Source organism: Alligator sinensis, unplaced genomic scaffold, assembly GCF_000455745.1.
Source record: "Alligator sinensis unplaced genomic scaffold, ASM45574v1 scaffold340_1, whole genome shotgun sequence".
Lineage (NCBI taxonomy): Eukaryota > Metazoa > Chordata > Crocodylia > Alligatoridae > Alligator > Alligator sinensis.
Window position 1 is genome coordinate 407,201 of NW_005842004.1, and position 13,347 is coordinate 420,547.

The following is a 13,347-nucleotide window of genomic DNA, read 5'->3' on the forward strand; positions in this document are numbered from 1 at the left end:
GAACTGTGCAGTTTATATTTTTCTTTATAAAAGAGAGCTTCCAGAGAAGAAAGTGGTGGTGCCAACCTTTTACATAAGTAGCCTAGTGGCAAAAGCAGAGGGAGAATAAAGTATTCATGCCACCACGAGGGGTAAGTCTGTGGGGGAAAGGACAGGGGGAGGAGAAAGGGCTATGGGGGTGTGGAGATTGAGGCCCCAGCAGTGAGGGAGGAAGCAGGGCATAGGCAGGGGGAGGAGCAGGGGTGAAGTGGGGCCCTGGCCCGGCTTGGTGGTGGGACAAGAGGAGGCCCTGGGGGCACATGCCCCCTGCCCCCTGAAATGTGTGTGGGGTGGAGGCGGCTGCCACTGAGTGCTGGGCTTTGAGCCCTACTGCCCCGAGAGCTGTGCAATGCCATGTGCATCCCACCGCCAGGCGGGCAGGGGGTGCGGGACAGCCCAGTTGCAGCAGGCACGTGGCATTGGCCGCTCCTGGGCCAGCTACAGCACAATCAGCATGCAGCAGCAGCTGCCATCCCTGCCCCAACCCTGCATACAGACTGGGGAGGTGGTACATGCCCCCCTAGGCATAGGCAGCGGAAGGTGGGGCTAATGGGGCTCAGCCCCCCGCAAATGTGGGGCAGCAGGTAGGGCCACAAGAAAGCCCAGCTGTGGGTTCCATGCAGCTGCAGCAGGGGTGGGGAGGGAGGGAGTGGGGCAGGGGCAGGCAGTGCACAGTCAGGGCGGAACACAGGATGGAGCTGCAAGTGGCTTGTCTGGGATCTGCAACTTTTGCTACTATGTGCACCCCAGGAGGGCGGGTGCAACCACCTGGCTCGGCCAGGGCCCAACTCACCCCAGCCCAATGCTGCCTGTGTCTCGCTCCCTCCCTCACCATGGGGGCTCAGTGGGGAGGGGCTGGGACAGGTGCTGCACAGCCGAGGCAGGGCGCAGGATGGAGTCATGAGTGGCTCGTCCAGGGAGCACTCAGCGTGTGGGGGGCAGCTCCCCCTGCTACACACACCGTGGGAGGGCATATGCCCCAGATCTGCATGTGGGGCAAGACAGGTGGGCTGCGCTGAGGGCGGGCAGCAGCAGCACTGGTAGGAAGGGGTCAGAGGGGCTCCGGTGAACTTTTGGGTTGCTGCAGCACCCCCCCACTCTAGCCTCCAGCACCGCTCCCGCACAGCCCTCTCCCCTCCCCCTGCTGAGAAGAGCCCGATGCCACCCCTGGCCACAGCTTGCAGCAGCAACCTGCCCTACCCCGCACACCGATCCAGGGGCACCCGCCCTCCTGGGGTGCACGTAGTAGTAAAAGTTGCAGATCCCAGACAAGCCACTTGCAGCTCCATCCCGTGTTCCGCCCTGACTGTGCACTGCCTGCCCCTGCCCCACTCTCTCCCTCCTCACCCCTGCTGCAGCTGCATGGAGCCCACAGCTGGGCTTTCTTGTGGCCCTACCTGCTGCCCCACATTTGCGGGGGGGCTGAGCCCCATTAGCCCCACCTTCCGCTGCCTATGCCTAGCGGTTAGAGCAGTTGCTGAGAAAGCGTGTTTTTCCAATCAATACTATCCTGTCTCCTGAGGGGTTTTAAACCCACATCTTCCACAAGAATGCCCTAACCACAAAGCTATAGGATAGTCGGCTGGGTGGGGCATTGTCCATAACTCATGTTAAAGCTGTACCACTATATAACAAGGAATGAAAATGGATACAAAAGAGAGTGAACTTGAGGCCTAGTGACTAGGCCAATAATGAGAGAAGGGAGTCCTGTTTTCTGGTGCCTATGTTACCATCTCAACTACATCCCTAGCCTAATAGTTAGGATGCTTCTGCATGGAGGAGGATGTGGATTTCAGCCCCCTCAAGCTGAGGTGGAAACGGGGAAGAGAAGAGAAAAAGAAAAATCACAGTATCACGGTTCACTACTACTGGGCAAGTGCTCAATCCACTGGGCTGTTCTACGAAAGGCAGCCACCCAAACACAACCTCCTGTAGATAGACTTTGAAGGAAACACTGATCGAGGCTACTGCACTTTGTGTTCAATTCTGCATGGTCAGTGTTTCTTAGGTGTGATCTGAGTATACATACTGGATCGGGGCCCACATGGGACTTGGGCATAAGAATGCCTACTTTGAAAATCCTAAATAGGCTTTGGTATAAGATATGTGATGAAACACTTAACCCTAGTCAACATGTAGGTGTCTCTGGGCATATGAAGTAGCAGAAGTTTAGCTGCATAACTGTACTGAGAAAAGGAATTTAAGGAACTATCAGTACATGTGGTTAGGTCAGGGGTGGGCAAAATACAGTCCATGGGCCGCATCTGGCCTGCCAGGCCATTCTACCTGGCCCGTGGGGCCCCTAAAAAATATAGAAAATTAACATTTGTCTGCCACTGGCTGCCTGTTAAAGATGACAGGAGCCATGGGCAGTAGGACCTACGGGGAGCTGGTGGCAGGACCAAGCAGCCAGCAAGGCCAGCCGCAACCCCACCCAGTCCCACTCGCCACCTCCCTTCAGTCCCCAGCCGGAAGCTCCTGCCTAGAAGACACTTCTGGCTTGGGACTGTGGAGCTGTTTCTGTCTCCCTCCGCCTAAGAGGGAAATTCAGATAAGGCTGGGGGAGGAGGAAGGCAGGGAAGGATCATGGGTGATTGCCCTAGTCCTCAGGGTTGGGTTAGTTCCTGCAGAGTCCTGTGGTTACAGTGATGCAGCCAGGAACCACAAGGTGTTGGAGGGCTGTGGCAGCAGGCAGGGAAGTGGGGAAATGGCAGCTACAGGTGGTGGGGGGGGTGAGTGGGTGTGCAGTGACAGCTGGGCAGGAGTGTGGGGGCCACACTGGTGTCTCAGGGCCAGCACTGGCAGGGCCAAGGGTGGGGCTGCAGAAGCACAGGGTCCTAGCTGGCGCCCCCCTCTTAACTCTATGTACACTACACAAACATGTAAATCAGGACAAAAATATTTTTTGAAATCAAATTAATAAATGTTGTAGATTTGAGATTTTTAGATTATAATTTGGTATTTTTTGGTTCTGAGATGGCAAAACACCTTGCTGAAAGGAGTACTTCCGGGGGCAAATCGAGGGACTTCTGGTGGCAAACGTCAGGGTGCAGGATTTTTGACCCCAAGATGGCGACCAGGGGTCGTGGCACCTGTCAAGGGGCGGGGCTACCCATGCGGCCCTTGATAGCTTGCCAAAACTCAGTAAGCAGCCCTCCACCTGCAATAAGTGCCCACCCCTGGATTACGTGATGTTTTTGTGGATCACACAAGATTTTAGGTACTTCAATTTCACTTAAGTCACCTTTTAGATATAAGTGCTTTTCAGGGTGTGGACCTAGGCACTTACAGAACTTTCACAAACAGGAAGGTGCCTAGAGGACTTAGGCACCTTCAGTTATATGACAACTCCCCACCCCCACTCAAGCATCACAATTCTATATTTAGGCACTTCCATTCCATACAAGTCCTGCTTTTAGGCGCACACATCTTTTTCTGAATCTAGCCCCTAATGAACGAACTCAAATCATACATCTAACACCATTCATTCCTTTAGCGATTGTTTTATGCTATACTGCACAATCAAAGCTCTTTTTAAAATGGCCGAAGGAATTTAGTCCTTTACAGGAGAAAGTCCAGGATGATCGATTCAGCAGGTCCTACAGGACAGAACAGTCTAACATCACCTTCCCTGGGTGTGGCTCCAAACTTCAGCAGATAGACACCACAAAGTTTTGTTATGAAACTTTGCCAAATTTCCCTTTGATTTAGAAAGCTTTGAAGTAGCATTGCAAATTGTCTATTTGCTGTAGTAGTTCAGGCATCTCAGAACAACAAAGTTAACACACAGACATACAGGAGATAAAAACAAATTGAGAAAAGATCTGCCACGTAAAAAACTCCAAAACCTTTCAAATGTAATGTTTCCCTATAACTCAAAGCAGCTTTACCACTGCACTCAGTTCTAGGAAGGTGTTACAGATGGAACTTCAGAGGTTAGAGTAAAGACTGTAGTTAAGCTGTACTGGCAGGGAAATCTATTTCCTCTTAAAGGAGGAGATGGAATAACATGATTGGCACTAGTGATTTATAAATCTCCTTAGCGAGCCTCTCAACATATGAGAAGGGCATTACGGAGAACACTGCTTTCTGTGTAACCAGTGTAAAGAATTGCTTCAGGAAAAGCATTTACATTGGTGTTGCTCTTCACAGACAGTCTTTATGAAAAGCAACTCATAAAAAGCCTAAAAGCTACCATGTACCTAATTCTCTTTTCTATAGCTTCTATATGAAGTTGTTTTTCATTTAATAATTTCTTCAGTGATTCCATTTCCCTTTGTTTATCAAGAAGTTCTTTTTGTAGACGGTAATTAGTTTCTTCCAGAGTTTCACAAAAAGCCTAAAAGAAAAATATAAGGTAAAGTTAGTGGGTAGAACGGTTCTTTTCCCCCTTCGGAAATATTAAATTTATGACAGGAGTTCAGTTATTTTTTTGTACAGATTATCTGAATATCATGAGTTTGAACATTTTTTACTTTTGCCCTTTATAAAAACATGCAACCAACACTTTGAGCCATGCCCTTATTATATCACACCACACATTTTTGCTATATCTTATCACCGGCATTTAGGCAGTGAAATACAAAATGCTGTACCATTATGCAACATAGAATGAAAGTGTATACAAGACTTTATAGCCTAGTGGTTAGGGATTGTGACAAGGGAGAAGGGAGTCCTAAATTCTGGTCCCCATGTTACCATTTCACCAACGCCCCCTGGCCTTGTTGTCAAGAGTACTTCGGCATGCTGGAAGATGAAGGTCTCAGCCCCCTCAGAACTTAAATTCAGATTTAGTAAGTCTTTAAACTTTTTTCCCCAGAGGTTTAGAGATCAATAGCCCTGAAAGTCCTTCTAAAAGTTTATTGCTTTGAAGATAAGATGAAAGGGGAGAAAAAGAAATATTCTTTTCCTTAACAAGCTTGAAAATGAAACAACAACAGTATAAGTAAAATCGGACTAGGTTACAAATATAGGTACACACCAAACAGAAACGCAATTCCACTAAACATTAGTTTTCCTTGAGAGTTCAAAACAACATACAAAAAAAGGTCATGCTAGGGAGCGTGAGGCCGAGCACGTCTATCTCTGATATATTCCAGAACTGGACGTTTGCTGTGAGGCTACTCTGGACTCTTCCCCAGCTCCCAATCTCAAACCCTTGGCTTGGAATCAAGCCTGCCAACAGACCCTGGGGACAAATTCAGGGCAGCCTTCTGGCAAACTTCCAGCTCTGCAATGCATCTGTGGACCTGGGTTGCCAGGGTGCAGGTGGAACAAGTACTGTCTGTCTGTCTTGAGACCTGTGGCTGATACTGTAGAGACAAGTCCCCTGCAAAAAAACATTCTATAAGACGACAGCCATTTAGAAAGAACCTTAGAGGATTTATGTAATTTTGTTAAATTACTCAGACACAGGAGAACTACTGAGCTATTTCTACTGCTGCAAAACAAATAACTACAGAATAATTTTTAAACACCCTGATGTAAGAATTAGTGCAACCAGTTAAGAATGTGTACAGCAAGCAGAACGCAAATGAATTTATTCTTTTAACCATGTTAATCAGCAAAAGAAAAAATATGTACAAAGTGTATATACCTGGCTGAATTTGACAGAGTTTTTCCCAAGTTTAATATGGAAACCTAAAGTATACTCTAATATGCATCTAGTGCAGAAAGTAGAACAAGTCTTGGCATGGTGCCTCCTGCTCCATTACTGGTAGCAGTCTACCAACAATAATGAGCAATTTTCATTTAATAATTAACATGCTTTCCCTGACTAATGAAGTCATCCAACTAGGAGGTAAACCCTTTTTGCTTAGGACTACTGGCAGTTAACCAGTCACTTTGATTTACTTAATAAGAACCATTTGCATACCCTATTAAAAGTAAAAAGATACACGATTTTTACTACTGTAATAAAATTACCATTGTTATTCATAAGAGGATGTCAGGCACATCTAGTATTTTTTTTGAGTTCAAACATCAGCTGTAAAAATGTTTGGGGTAATGTGCAATTTTTTTGGCAATCTCTAAATTGAATAAAACACTTTTCAAGAAACTGGGGACAGATAAAACAAAAAACCTTTAAAGACACTTGCATTCATTAAAAAAAAGCCGATTTAGCATTACATCAGTTTTAAAATTAATCCCATGGACTGTGATACGATGGAATTAATTTCAACTGACAAAGGTAATTAGAAACAAACTGTTAGTTCAATAGCGGCTTTGTTTACAACGGTTTTCGGGAAGGCTGGTCCCAATGCTAATACATGGCGTGCAATTCATGTTGTAAGAGTTCAAACACAAACAATCATTCCAATTAGGCAAACATCCCAATTCAGCAAGTAATTTAAATGGATTTTACTCTTGTAAAAGAAGAGTATTTAGGATAAAAAGATGAATTGATATATGCACTATTTAGTTTTGTAACATATATACAAAGTTCCGGGAGCATACAAGAAGCTAGATTTATGTACAAGTAGATTAAGAGACAAAAAAGTAAGGATTTATACCTCAACTTCCGAAGTTCACAAAACTGCTCTTTAATAGTGCACTGTGGTAATTCTAGCTGAGAAATGGTCAGTATTCCTTGTAAAGGGCTTAACATAGAACCCTGTAAACCCTGAAGGAGAGGTTTGAATGGAAAGGGTATTAGGCAGAGGGGCTGTTTTATTTGATGTTCTGATTAAGTTCCTATGAGAACGTAATTGTTCCCTGAGACTCAGCTGTCATAGCAGGCAGCATCTGGAAGGAGGAAATAGCCCAGATGCTTACAAACAATAAAGAACACTGGCAGTCACTCAGTTCCTAGAAATGAGAGGGAATTGAAGGAAAAAAAGACAAACCAAAATAACTAGAATAACCAGAGTGGTTTGTCTGGTGACTTTGTTTTGATTTGTTTTTTGGTAAAAACAGAAAATGATGAAAGACATTTTCAACTGGGTGGCAGCAGCACAGCTGGAGTGAGGAATAGAAGTGGTGGGGTCAGGCAGTTCTCCAACAATTCCTAGAAAGGCGAGGGTGACCATGCCCGAAAGCTTGCTAAGAACTTTTTTCCAACTACTTAGTTGGTCTAATAAAAGACATCACATTTTACCGAAGAACCTTGCCTACCTATGTTCTTAAACCAACTCGGCTACAACCCAAGCTCAGAAAGGCAAAAGTAACTGGTGGAGCCTTAACATTGGCAATAGGAACCCACTTCCTTGAGTGATGAGCAGCATTTCAGTAAAAAGGAAGCCAGGGATCATTACCCAAGAGACTATCCCCAAACAACATAAGGTACACATCAGGTCAAAATGGGGAAAATTACTTCAAGGTGCACAGATATGCCATGCTAGGACAGGTATTAAAAGTGTGCCCTTTTGATGACAGGAACTCTGAGGACGTGGATGAGGGTCCTCACAGATGTGGGATGCCTGAAAATTAAGAGAAACAGACCAAAGGACAGGATCACTGAAAGAAGGAAACGTACAGTTTAGTTACAGAACTTAGTCACAGGTACATTATTAGGCCAACTGGAGATGGGGGACTCTGTTACCACCCAAGAATATATGGGAGAGATTGGACCCAAAGACCATGGAGAATATAGTAGTTGTGAGCTCCTCAAGGTAGACAATTTCAGTAGTGGAACATACATCAGAAGGAAAAAAAGCTGGCTTTATCAGAATGAAAGAGCACATGCTTGCTGCCAAAAGAATTAAGCTTTATATGGAAATGTTCCTATAGACATTATACAAAAAAAGGATAAAATGCTGCAGATTTTCCCAGGAAAGGCCTCCAGAGATGGAAAGGAAAGGAAATGGGTGTGCCATCATAAATGCCTGAAATACTGACTCTGCCCTGATGCCATGGTAAAGGTGTATGGGTAGGTAACAGGGCAATGCACACTCCTTGGACCTAACTGGAAATGCTCAGGTGGTTCATACAAAGGGCTGAGAGAGCAGCAAGAGAAGGCTGCAGGAGGAAGACAGGGCATGATGTGTGCGTAAGCCTCAGAATGCAACACGAGCCAAACCGTCAGAAATTGAGCTCCAAGTAAGTGTGTGTAAAAGAACCTCATTCATATTGAAACTCCCAGAAGTCTCAATACAAGTTCAGTTGAACCTATGAGGGTTTTTAGATAATTATTTATTTTTAAATTTCTTCTGCTGTAAATAATTGTGGATCACCATGACTCTGCTTTGCTTAGGGCTTTGTAGGTCTCAAACAACACTTAAGACTACATCCAGAAACAAACTGACAATCATTATGAAAACATGCTTCCTGCAAAAAAACAGTGCTATAAAGAAGAGCTGGTCGATTCCTGCAACGCTAAATTGATTCACAGGCAGAACTTTTTTTTCCCCCACAGAAAGATAGCTCAATCTGAATCAACTAGCCAATTGCCTGTCAAGAATGACTGGCCTATAACACATCCTGAGCTGCACTGGCCTCACCTCCCCCGCTCTGTCCCCTGTGTCCCCACCATCTTGGCGGCAGGCTGTCTTCTGTCAGAACGCTTCTTTGCGCTCTGCTTGGCTGCTTGTCAGCCAATCAGAGCGCGAATAAAGCGTTAAAGACAGACAGACAGACGTAGGCTTTTATAATATTAGAATTATCTGCAGATAACTCCCTTTGCTGTATTTACCCAAACTCAAAACCACCCTGAATTTAAGATGGCCCCCAATTAATTAGATGTTAGAAATGGAAAATTTGTGTGTATTAATTTTTCTATATCTAAAATCTAATTTTTAAAGGGAATGTGTGGCTCCAGCTCCAATCCAGGGCTCGGGCTCAAGAGTTGGAGTCTGAGCTGCACCCCCACTGCATCACTTGCATGTACTCAAATCTAAGACAAGGGGCTCCCCATGTGGGGTGGGGGGGGACACCTCATCTTGGATTTGAGTAAATATGGTAAGTTTGAGAAATAATGGAAAGGTAAACAGCCCGATGTAAAAAAAAAACATCTTGACCATGTGGAACTTTTACAGTGACAGACTTAGATGCAACTGTGAGGCCAGAAAACTGTTACACAATGATGACCCAAAATTTCAGTAACTCTTTATACTATGATTGATTGTATTCAGAACAAGACCTCTGCCACCAATACCGTCTTCATTCCCACTTCATTTGTTTCCAGCAGCTAGGATGCTGCAGTGACCCATGGCAACAAGAATACATTAATGGATACATGCATCAACAGCAGGGGAACAAATGCCATACTGAGTCAGACAACAGGTCCATCAAGTCAGGTACCTTGTTTCTCACAGGACAAAAAATTATTAGGTTTAGAATTAAGCAAAGTCTTTAAAAAATGGGACACAATTGATGTACTGTATTTAGATGTTTTGTTCTCATCATTCTTATAGTAAATGTTATATAGCACTTACCCTGCTCTCTTCTAGGCTGTCAAATGGACCTGGTGGATCATCCAAACAAAGGAACTCTCTCACTGCGAGGCTTTATTTAATAAAAAAAAAAAATGTTAAAGTATGCATGTATTACACAAATCGCCAATTGCTCAAAACATGAACAAGACCTTATAAGGTGGGGGGGAAAGGCAAAGTGCTGCGTTTATTGATTACATGAAACAAAAACATACAAAGACATACACTAAACACATCATTCACATAGACAAATACACTCTAAGCACATGTAATCGTTACCAGCTTGCTTGCTCAATGTTGGCACTGAGTGGCCAGCCCAGGTCCACTGAGGATGATGGGAGTGGGGGTGAACAGACGCGTCTGTGCTCCAGAAAAGGTTGCAGAGTGTGAATTCCCCATCTCAGCATTGTTGGATCCCACTTTTATAGGGATTTCAAATCTTTGTCCGAAGTCGAGGTACTTTTCCATCTGCACGCGTGTATCCAGATGTTGTTTCTCATCATTCTTTTTGTTATCTCGGCTCAAGGTTGATCTTGTTGCAACAGTCAGTCTTCCAGCCTTGAAAGTTGTTTAGGCTAAATTGCAGGACATGCAGAATTCCTCCTTTACCCTGTTGCTTAGCCTATCTCCTCTGGTCACAGACTGGTTCTTCAGCCATCCATCCAACAGTTCATTGTCTGGTAACTTGCATATTCAGCGCCTTAGCAAACCTCCTTTTGTTTACACAGGCACAACAAACATTTCATACACTCTTCATTCATTCAATCATACTACTATCCTTAATATAAAGTTTATAGCTCGATTACATATATAAATGATTACACATAATACACACACACTAACCATATTACTATCAATATAATGCTGTTATTACTTAACCTAAATATAAACTATTCAAATGCCAAGACATCTAAGCTAACATGTTCTGGCCTTGCGTTACATATTGTTAAAATTTCATTCAGTGACACACTACACATGTGTGTGCGTGTGTAAAAAAGAACAATACCCAAAGACATTCATTCAATGTCAAATGTAGGGCTCCTACAAGAGAGTAATGATTTTGTTATCAGTGAAAAGAACCCATTCTTTCGTATTATTCCCATTAATACTGCTCTATTTTATATGCCATTCTTTAAATCCATTGGGTTTGCATATTAACCTATAATGGCATTTAACACGTCACATGTCTTTTAATCTTTTACAGCCATATAAAAAAAATGTGAATTCTAGAAGCTTCTAATTTTAAATTAGAAGCTATGAGAATTTTCAGTCTTCAGATAAATGGTCATTCTTGAGGGGAACTGCCAACCTAATTTTGAGGCATTTTTAATAATACTGAAAAACAAAGTTCTATGGGTTACTAAGTATTAAAAAATGAACTAAAGATATTGTGGTAAAATTCTGTAAAGGCGAGAACCTGCAAATGGATCCCTTCAGGTGTGTCCCTACTTCAGTGCCATCTACAGAACTTTGCCTGGATCCAGAATGCTTCTGAATGCCTCCATTTGCCCTAAGTTTTCAATTTATTAACACACACACAAAGTAGAAATGAAATACCAAGTACTGTGTCACACTGCTGTAGTAAGAGAGATGCATTGCATCATTATTAAAAATGTATTACATGCATAACTTTTGCTGTCAATACTTTGGTCTTAAAATTCTGTGCCATGTCCTTTCCTTGCAAAGAGAAAGCCAAGAAATATTAAGTATTTCTTTGCCTTAATGCATGAGCCGTAATTATTATGCATAGTGTTTATTTTTTGTATGTCTCTTGAAAAAAGAATTTAAAAAGATTAATATCGTCAGTTACAAATACAACATTTTTTATCATCATCACTTAAATTCATATAAATCTTAATCCAAAATTATTATCTGGATTAGCCAAATAGTGATTGATAGGAATAAACTCATTCTGAAATTTCACACACTTACACAACCATAACAGGTTGGACTTTGTGGAAATATAATTATATTACAGAATGTTCTCAATTTGATTAGTCTGACCATTTGAACACTGTCCTTTTATAGCATGAGGCTACATTCCATCTTTATGGCTGAACTGTTTTTTTTTTTTTTTTTTACAAGATTTAAGATTTGTTGATGAGAGTGATTTCAGCTCTCTCAGAAGAATTTATTACATGAATTCCTGCTCATAGCCCTGTTCTCCAGTATCTTTACCCTTGATTTCATATAGTTCAACTCAAATGCATTTTAAAAAGTATCTAGTTACAAGATGATTTTGCTAATAATTCTATTATACTACAAAACGTGGGATTAAAATAATGTGACAAATACAGAAATAGGATAACCAAAAGCATAACAATTACCTGTCAGTACTGAATCTGCTATATAATTTTTTCTACTTGGAACAGGGCCTATCAAAGTACTGCCTTTTGCTTTCTCTGAAGCAGTTTGAGAAACCCTATGATTTGCTACCCACTTAAGGAAATTAAATTGAAGTTTAAAGCTACATACCAGGGGTGTCAAACAGCAGCTCCCTGGGCTACATGTAGCCCACAGGGTGTATATCTAGCCTGCCAGATTATCAGCAGGCCGCTGGAAGTTAGAGAACATGGCCTACCACAGAATCCGGGGTCCCTGGACCTCGGTATACATGGTGATTAGCAGCAGGAGGGCAAGCAAGGGGTGATACAACCCTGGTCATCCACTGGACGCTTTACTCATCCCCATTGCTGTGGCTGTAACTCCCCAGCTGCTGGTCCCCAGGGCGTGACCTGTGCTGCAGCTGGAGTTGCTACCGTGGCATGGGCATGTGACAGCAGCAGCTCTAGCTTTGGCATGGGGCACAGCGCAGGAGTGGCAGCTGCTACAGTGTGCCCTGGGTGAGAGCAGGAGCTGCTGCCAACATATCCTCTGGGTAAGAGCTGCTGTTGCTACTTCTTCCTCATACTCCAGGCTGGATCCAACCTGCAAGGTACCCCAAAAATCCAAATCCAGCTCAGGTCATAAAGGGTGCAGACAGAAGTGACAATTTTCATCCAAGCTGGTCAAAGAAAGCAGTCTATAGCTGTGACCAAACAAGTGCATGGCTGCAGACAGCTTGAAAAAATGGCCTATTGGGTGAAAAAATCGGAACCCTCATTGCGTGTGGCGTCAGATCAAAATGTTTCAAAAAGAGCATCTTCTGTAACTTCTGTCTGCAAGGCCTGCCATCCTCCAGCTGTTTTTAGAATGGGAATAGGGAAAGGGTGTGAAGGGAGTTTGGTCTGGGGTTTTTTCAGCCCCTGCTGGAGAGTGGGGCAGGTGTACTGGAGACTCCGGAGGTGGGGGTTGGGGCTCCAATTTGCCTACCCCACCCTCCAGTGCATGAATGACTGGTGCCTCCTGGGACTGGGGGGGGGGGGGGGCGCACCATGGCGGTGAGTTTGACACCTCTGCTGTAGATGATCTTTGCATATAGGCATGAGAAGGAATTAGTTATGACTACTAATTATCGTAATTTAATCCCATCAGGAATGCACCAAAGCATATTACACAGGTGTTTCACTGTGCTGAAAACATATATTTACAACCTTTTTTTTTGTTGCAATAGGAACTATGAGGAAGGAGCTACTGAAGTAAAATCATATTTCTCTAATCTCCTTTTTTAATGTCATAAGTAGTAAAAGAAGATTCCCCTCTCAACTTAATCTATCTCTGCAAGGCCTTCCCATCTTGTTATGCCCTGAAACGTGTTACTGAGCACAGTATCCTCCCTGCTCACCCCATGCCCTAATTCTCTGACCTACCTAGATAGAAACAGGAAACAATGCCAAGTGCAAGAAGGTGCTACTCTATCACATCTCATGGTCAGGAAAGGAAGATGAAAAGCAAGCACACATATTCATAGTATCCTACAAAATTAAACATACGAGTGACTCTCTTTAGGATTAGGTGGAAGCAGAAGACAGCTGATGCTGCTTTTCAAGGCAGTTTCAGC

At 43.6% G+C, this 13,347-nt stretch overlaps 1 protein-coding gene across 3 annotated transcripts in view; it reads right to left on the minus strand.

Annotated features, from left to right (window-relative positions):
* SNX16 (sorting nexin 16) overlaps positions 1-13,347 on the minus strand; it is a 41,194-nt gene that overhangs the window by 3,943 nt on the left and 23,904 nt on the right. For all 3 annotated transcript variants that reach the window (XM_025201809.1, XM_006021753.3, XM_025201810.1), the window contains exons 5-6: positions 9,411-9,480; positions 4,242-4,378 (exon numbers count right to left, since the gene is read on the minus strand). In XM_025201809.1, coding sequence (XP_025057594.1) covers positions 4,242-4,378; positions 9,411-9,480 — 207 coding nt within the window. The remainder of the gene's footprint in view (positions 1-4,241; positions 4,379-9,410; positions 9,481-13,347) is intronic.